This window comes from Microtus oregoni, unplaced genomic scaffold, assembly GCF_018167655.1.
Source record: "Microtus oregoni isolate MIOR12 unplaced genomic scaffold, Mior012 000008F_ref0000371, whole genome shotgun sequence".
Lineage (NCBI taxonomy): Eukaryota > Metazoa > Chordata > Mammalia > Rodentia > Cricetidae > Microtus > Microtus oregoni.
In genome coordinates this window covers 54,180,837-54,189,246 of record NW_024543067.1, presented here as the reverse complement: position 1 = coordinate 54,189,246, position 8,410 = coordinate 54,180,837, and the positions used below count along the sequence as shown (strand labels likewise).

The window sequence follows — 8,410 nt, the reverse complement described above, 5'->3', positions numbered from 1 at the left end:
TTGATAACAGCTTCTAATTCTTCGCGACTTACAGATCTGTTTAGATTGTTCACCTGTTCCTGGTTTAGCTTTGGTAAATGGTATTTATCTAAAAAAGCGTCCATTTCTTTTACATTTTCCAGTTTTGTGGCATACAGGCTTTTGTAGTAAGATCTAATGACTCTCTGAATTTCCTCTGTGTCTGTGGTTATGTCCCCCTTTTCATTTCTGATCTTTTTAATTTGCGTGTTCTCTATCGTTTGATTAGTTTGGATAGGGGTTTATCAATCTTGTTGATTTTCTCCAGGAACCAGCTTTTTGTTTCATTGATTCTTTGGATTGTTTTCTGTGTTTCTATTTTGTTGATTTCAGCCCTCAATTTGATTATTTCCAGTCTTCTACTACTCCTAGGTGAGTCTGCTTCTTTTTTTTTTCTAGAGCTTTCAAGTGGGCTGTTAAGTCTCCAATATGTGCTTTCTTTGTTTTCTTTAGGTGGGCACTTAGTGCTATGAACTTTCCTCTCAGGACTGCTTTCATAGTGTCCCATAAGTTCGAGTATGTTGTTTCTTTATTTTCATTGAATTCAAGGAAGACTTTAATTTCTTTCTTTATTTCTTCCTTAATCCAGGTATGGTTCAGTAGTTGACTGTTCAGTTTCCATGAGTTTGTAGGCTTTCTGGGGGTAGCATTGTTGTTGAATTCTAACTTTAATCCATGGTGATCTGATAAGACACAGGTGGTTACTAATATTTTTTTGTAACTGTGTAAGTTAGCTTTGTTACCAAGTATATGGTCAATTTTCGAGAAGGTTCCATGAGCTGCAGAGAAGAAGGTATATTCTTTCCTCTTTGGGTGGAATAATCTATAGGTGTCTGTTAAGTCCATTTGCTTCATTACCTCCATTAATTCTCTAATTTCTATGTTAGGTTTCTGTCTGATTGACCTGTCCATTGGTGAGAGAGGAGTGTTGAAGTCTCCTACTATTAGTGTGTGCGGTTTGATGGCTGCCTTGAGTTTTAGTAATGTTTCTTTTACGTATGTGAGTGCTTTTATATTAGGGGCATAGATATTCAGGATTGAGACTTCTTCCTGATGAATTGTTCCTGTTATGAGTATAAAATGTCCCTCTCCATCTCTTCTGATTGATTTAAGTTTGAAGTCAACTTTGTTAGAAAATAGTATGGCCACACCTGCTTGTTTCTTAGGTCCATTTGCTTGATAAGCCTTTTCCCAGCCCTTTACTCTGAGTAGGTGCCTGTCTTTGTGGTTGAGGTGTGTTTCTTGTAGACAGCAGAATGTTTGATCCTGTTTCCTCATCCAATCTCTTAGCCTGTGCCTTTTTATAGGTGAGTTGAGCCCATTGATATTAAGTGATATTAATGACCAGTGGTTGTTAACTCCGGTCACTTTTTTAGTAGTAGGGTTTGTGTGTTTTCCTTCTTTGATTTGTGCTGGTGAAGGGTCTCTAGATGTCTGAGTTATTGTGGTCATTGTTGGACTCCTTGGTTAGTGATTTTCCTTCTGTTATTTTCTGTAAGGCTGGATTTGTGGCTACGTATTGTTTAAATTTGTTTTTATCCTGGAAAATTTTGTTTTCCCCATTTATAGTGATTGAAAGTTTGGCTGGATATAGTAGTCTGGGCTTACATCCGTGGTCTCTTAGTTTTTGGAGAACATCTATCCAGGACCTTCTGGCTTTCATGGTTTCCATAGAGAAGTCAGGTGTAAGTCTGATAGGTTTACCTTTATAAGTAACTTGGCCTTTTTCCTTTGCGGCTCTTAATATTCTTTCTTTATTCTGTTTATTTTGTGTTTTGATTATTATATGGCGAGGGGATGTTTTCTTTTGATCCAGCCTATTTGGTGTTCTGTATGCTTCTTGAACCTTCATAGGTACATCTGTCTTCAGGTTGGGAAAGTTTTCTTCTATAATTTTATTAAGTATATTTTCTGTACCGTTGAGCTGCACTTCTTCTCCTTCTTCTACTCCAATTATTCTTAGGTTTGGACTTTTTATTGTGTCCCATATTTCCTGAATGTTTTGTGATGAGAGTTTGTTGGACTTGCTGTTTTCTTTGATCAGAGTGTTTATTTTCTCTATGTTATCCTCAGAATCTGAGATTCTTTCTTCTATCTCTTGTATTCTGCTGGTTATACTTGATTCTGTAGTCTCTATTTGTTTACCTAGATTTTCCATGTCCAGCCGGCCCTCTGTTTGTGTTTTCTTCTTTGCCTCCATTTCAGTTTTCAAGTCATGAACTGTTTCCTTTATCTGCTTGATTGTTTTTCCTTGGTTTCCTAGGGTATCATTCACTGATTTACTCAATTCCTCGAACTTTCTATTATACTTCTCATCCATTTCCATAAGGGCGTTTTTTATATGCTGTTTAAGGGTGTCAATCACTTTCATGAAGTCAGTTTTTTCTACTTCTTCTTGATTAAGGTGTTCATGTCCTCCTGTTGTGGGGTCACTTGCTTCGGGTGGTTTCGTGTTGTTTTACAGATTGTTTGGAGAATTCCTGCATTGGCGTCTGCCCATCTCTTCCTCCCAATACTCCTCTTTGGATCTTCTTTTACAGGATCAGGTCTTCTTGCCCACTGATGTACCTTCCCAGTGATGTCACTCCCCAGAGATGTTTCTCCACAATGATGTTTCACTCGGTGCCCAGATCGAAACTCCATGCTGCTTGGTTAGCTCGCGAACAAAGGGCCCACCCTGCTCCCTGCGGGCAGGCTATGGGAACAAAGGAGCTACCGGCCACCCCTTTGTCCTCCTGGTTCGGATTTGGTCCCAGCGTCCTATCAGGCTGGGCAGGGAGGCGCTATGCCCCAAAGGAGGGAGAGTGGGAGGGAGACAGGGGGTGTGGGGATCTGGATGTAAGCTGAATGGGATAGGAATAGAGAGGCGGTTTGGGCAGTATAGCCCCTGTAGGATGGCCTGGAAGTGTGGGCGGGCTGAGGTATGTTCCCAGCTGCCGCAGCACTCTCTCACCACAATGATGTTTCACTCGGTGCCCAGATCGAAACTCCGCGCTGCCTGGTTAGCTCGCGAACAAAGGGCCCACCCTGCTCGCTGCGGGCAGGCTATGGGAACCAAGGAGCTACTGGCCACCCCTTTGTCCTCCCGGTTCGGATTCCACATAATTTTTTTCAATTTCGTTTCCAGTCTTCAACTTATCCCCATTTCTAACCCTTCCCATGCACACCTTCTTGCTCTCTCTATATACTCAATGTTTCTTATTTCCTTAATTGTTGTTACATATATATATATATATGTATATATATATATATATCTCATATATATTCCTAGTAATATATATGTATATTTAGGAATTAGAATATACATATTCCTAAATTCCTAAATATAATCAATCAATCAGTCCAAGTAATGTTACTTACTTCTTTTTATGAGTTCATTGCTGATCCCTTGATTTTAGAAAACCCTCTTGAGTGTTTTTCTTCCCTATAAAAGACTATTTGTATCACTTCCAAAATGCTTTAATTGTCCTTAGTTTTTTGTCAGGGGTTCAGAGCCCTTGAGAACTCCACTTTCCATGTGAGCAGGTCTCCTAGTATCATATTTGTTCAGGAGAGTATTTTTTAAATAGCATCTCTGATGTTTATGGTAGTTCAGCACTGAAGATGACTCAATAAAACACTCAACAATTTTCAGACACAGAATTTAGTCAGAAGTGGGACCTGTGGTTAATTTTCACTTTACTACAGAAGCAGGAGAGAAAGAAACCCAAACTTAGATTTCCCATCAGATCTCAAAATAATTGGGGAGGCAAGAGTCTTTCTCTCTATCAACACTGGAGGATGCATGTTCTCTAGAGTGAAAGAAAAGCATGAGTATAATTGTGGGTCCCTCAGGAAATTAGGATCATGATCCAGAGTGTAAATCCCTATCCTCAGATCCTTCTTTCATTTATTTGCTCTCCTCTGACGAAGAGTCTAGACATTCTTCTCTCTTCTTATAGTCACACATATCCTGAGGTTACTTCCTCGCTTTCATTCTTTTTTACTTTCAGAAAAGACTCAAAGCTCTAATGAGAAATAAAGTTCTGCAATTTGGAAATGTGTCCATGAAAATTAAGTCTTGGGTCAAACTTCTTTGAATGGAAAGATCTAAAAACTTTGAATCTGAGATATTTATACCCATGAGCAAGGATAAATGGGAAAGTAAGAGATTTTCAAGATATGGAATAAAAATTGTGAGTTTCTGAATTTAAGGGATACAAACAGTCTTTTTTTCTTTTGTTCATTCTTTCTTTTGCTTCCTTTCTTCATTTTCTTATTTAATTGAATATTTGTGTCATTTTTATTTTGTCGAAAATAGATTTTTTTTGCCATATAAGATATCCTGATAACAGTTTCTTCTCTTCAACTCTTTGGAGATCCTCCTTATCTTCCCTCCATTTAAAATTCATATTTTTTAGCCTTTCTTAATATATTATGGACTTGAACAAGTATCATCCTTTTCATTCATCAAATGAGACTCAAGTAAAACCAGCAGAAGAAAGGATTCAGGAAGATTAGATAATGAAAGGAGGTGTTAGTTGTCACTGAAGTTGCATTATCTCTACTGGGGTTCTCCTTCATGGTCAGAATTCAAGTTTTCCAGAGCCATGACTCTGTGACAAAGGGGACAGGAAACACTCTCTCCTTGCCTCTCTCTTCTTCTTTTAGTTTTAGATTAGGCACATTTTTTTTATTCATACCACAACAAAGTTGGAACTTCAACAGCAAGCAGCAATGTAGCATACAAGAATCTGCTTCTACGTTTATTGTTCTTCAGATGGTAGCATATAAAGACAAGAGATAGGAGAGGGTTGAATCAGTCCTGATGTATTCTTTAAATTTTTCATAAATAATATAAAATATGGTACCACTGGAAAAATATTAAGTAATCTGTTAGTGACAGCACCAGTTGAATTTGTATTAGTCAGAACTAGAAAATTCCCAGCATAGACCTCACAGATGGGAAGGACTCATGACTAATATGAATCATCCTCTAATGCAGCTCTATTTTCTGTGTCCACAGATTCCCTTAGAGAAGAATGAACTCAGCAAATTTCTCTTTGGTGGCCGAATTCATTCTGGTAGGACTAACAGATAAACCTGAACTTCAAATGCCTTTGTTCCTTCTCTTCCTAGGAATGTATCTTGTCACTGCATTGGGAAATTTCTGTTTGATAATTCTAACTGTACTGAATTCTCACCTCCACACCCCTATGTACTTTTTTCTGTTTAACTTGTCTTTTATAGACATTTGCTATTGTTCTGTGTTCACTCCTCAAATGCTGATGAACTTTATATTAAGGAAAAATGTAATTACATACACAGAATGTATGACCCAACTCTATTTCTTTATCTTCTTTGCTGTTTCTGAGTGCTATGTGTTAACTTCAATGGCTTATGATCGCTACATGGCCATCTGTAATCCACTGTTATATAATGTTGCCATGTCTCCTAAACTATGCTTGAACCTTATGCTTGGTTCCTACTTTATCTCATTTTCTACTGCTGTGGCTCACACTGCATGCATGCTGAGACTGACCTTTTGTGATGCCAACACCATCAACCACTACTTCTGTGATATTCCTCCTTTGCTCCAGCTTTCTTGTTCAAGCATATATGTCAATGAGCTTGTGATTTTTGTGGTTGTAAGCATCAATATCATTGTTCCTACTTCAACTGTCTTTATCTCCTATGGTTTCATTCTTTCCAATATTTTCCACATCAGTTCCTCTGAGGGCAGGTCCAAAGCCTTTGGTACCTGCAGCTCCCACATTCTTGCTGTTTCTCTGTTCTTTGGATCAGGTGCATTTGTATATTTCAAACCTTCCACAGATGGATCTATGAATGAAGGGAAAATCTATTCTGTCTTTTACACCAATGTGGTTCCCATGATGAATCCTTTAATCTACAGCTTGAGGAACAAAGATATTAAAGTTGCCCTGAAGAAAACCTTGATCAGCAGGATCTTCTGATTGTGCAAGTTTGTCTTTTTGCCTCTTATTTTGTGTGCCAGTCCTATTTTCTCATCTGTTTAGAATAAGATATCTCTTTCTTCACTGATGGTTTTCCCATATTACTAGCCCATTCACATTTAAAAATTCTTCTCTTAGTAACACTGAGATGTCAGATTTGCACTATCGCATTAGACTTTATATGGATTCTAAGGACTCAGGCCCTAATGCTTGTGGATCAAGAGCTTTACTCAATGAATCTATGAAACAGTTTTCTAAAATGTAGATTATTTTTCCCAGTTGTTAAAGAGTAAATTCACATATTTATGACATAGGTGCGCTTATTTATTGTCACAAAACATCTTGCCTTAAGAGGTTCTTTAATATTTTGGTCAAGGAAAATTTAGCAATACAGAGCTAATAAATATTTTTGTTTTATAATAATAACTCTTTGTGTAAATTACACAGACTAGACAGTTTATTTAAGGACATTTCAGAAATATTAAAAATTCTACACAAAACACAGCCAACATTCATTTGATTTGTTTTTATATGTTTGTTTATGGGAAGAGTGCTCATGGGTTTTCCATTTCTATGAAGAATTACAGTGGGATTTTAGTGAATCTGTAGATTATTTTTTGGAATGATGAACACTTTCACAATACTAAAATTGCCAATCCATTAGCATGGGAGGTCTTTACATTATTTAGTATTTTCATTTCTTGTTCAGTGTCTTAAGTTTCTTATAGTGCTAGTAAACTGCACATATAAAAAGCAGATGATAACAATAAAGCTTATGTTGTTATGATTGCATGTAGATATGACAAACTTGTACAGCAGAAATATTACACATTTAATGAAGGTGCGAAATGAGGTATAGGTGACAGTCTTTAGGGAGAATGGTGTATCGGTCACATTAGCAATTAAAGGAGACAATTTGCTCCCCAGTAGAGGATGTAGAGAAGAGAGCAAATGTTCTAAATTTCATTTCAATAACACATTCCCAATGCAAAATAAGGGAAAACAACCAAGGATTACATTGGCATTATTGTTAAATAATGCTATGACCACATCATAACATCACAGAGAAGGAGAACTAGCGTAAATGGTAAAGTTCTATTGTAACTTTATCCAACTGTGCTACAGGTTCTGTTTATGAAGATTTGTCAACATGAATAAAGTGCTAATGAAAGGGGATTTTTTTAAAAAACTCTTTAGAGGGAATGGGTCTTTGTAATTTATACAGAGTGTAACTGAGTATATTTATTAAAAGAAAACAAATAAAATTAAGAAAAACTATGTTCCAATGCTGTATTCTTTCTCAAGTTAATAAGGAAGACAATGAAATCAAAAGAAAATCTTACACATTTTTTTTTTTTTTTGAGTAAGGCAGAAGTATCCTTCACTGACAATGGTGGAAGGGGTTAACTGAGCATTCTGACCTTTCTTGCATAGTGTAGGAAACTCACTGATATTGGCAGGACACAAAAGGCACAGCTACTGGCTTAGCTATACTATGAACGCTGTTTGTGTATATTTATAACATGGAGGCAAATCATTGTTGATTTTGACGGCTACAAAATGTTGATAAACTGATATTATTATGTCTTCATATCTATTTCCTTTCTATCTGTTTCTGTATCTGGCTACCAATCCATCTTTCTGTATATCTACATTGAACAAAATGTCTGAGACTGCAGGTTAGCCCAAATAATTCATTGGATTCTGTGATTTCAAGCTTAAGATGGTAGTATCTTGATTGGTCAATTTAATTTTCTTTTACACATTAAAACTAGTATGGGACCTTCACTAGCCACTGAGATACATAAGCTTATACATTTCAAATGGAATAGATCAATTTAAGTTGAAATTAAGAATTTTTCTTCAGGGAATAGCTTTAAAGTTTGCAACCCTACTAGACTCTCATCTAGGATTTTAAGTGAGTGCAGGAGGACACACATTTGAGAGTTAGTGTTGCACCATTTAAGAACAGCAACATTCACGGAGATGCAGTTATAGAAGGACCAGAAGGAACAACTTTTCAAGATAGTAATTTTAAAGTAGTAATACAATTTTCTAAGAGTATCTAAATAAATTACAAATTGTTAAATTTTTATTTAACATGCTTCATTCAAATGTGTAGGTGAATAGGAGCACAAATTAGATACTCTTTAGAATTAATGAAGTTCAACATATGTTGCATCTTCTTTCTCAATCAATTCAGTCTCGGTTGGATGAACTAAAGTCAAACTCTCCAGTCAATATCCATGGAGCAATCTATGTACAAAATAAGAAGAAAATGTGTGGTCCTTGAAGAAGCATGTAATGATTCATAATAGACAAGCCATCTGAGAATCTGTTTAATAGTTATGTATAATTTATTTTTGAGTAGAAAGATAATTTTAAGTGTCACAGTATTATTGATTCCAGAGAGAAAAAAAGAACATGTCCTTCAGCTT

General features: G+C 36.4%; 1 protein-coding gene across 1 annotated transcript; it reads left to right on the top strand.

The window, feature by feature from the left end:
- The first annotated feature begins 5,039 nt into the window (after positions 1-5,039).
- On the top strand, positions 5,040-5,972 carry LOC121451667 (olfactory receptor 8B3-like). The gene has a single exon (XM_041657364.1). It carries the CDS (start codon positions 5,040-5,042, stop codon positions 5,970-5,972), a length of 933 nt encoding a protein of 310 aa, XP_041513298.1.
- The last annotated feature ends 2,438 nt before the right edge of the window (positions 5,973-8,410 follow it).

Excerpts from the sequence above, each read along its gene's own strand:
- LOC121451667 (XM_041657364.1), top strand. The coding sequence starts at position 5,040 with ATGAACTCAGCAAATTTCTCTTTGGTGGCCGAATTCATTCTGGTAGGA.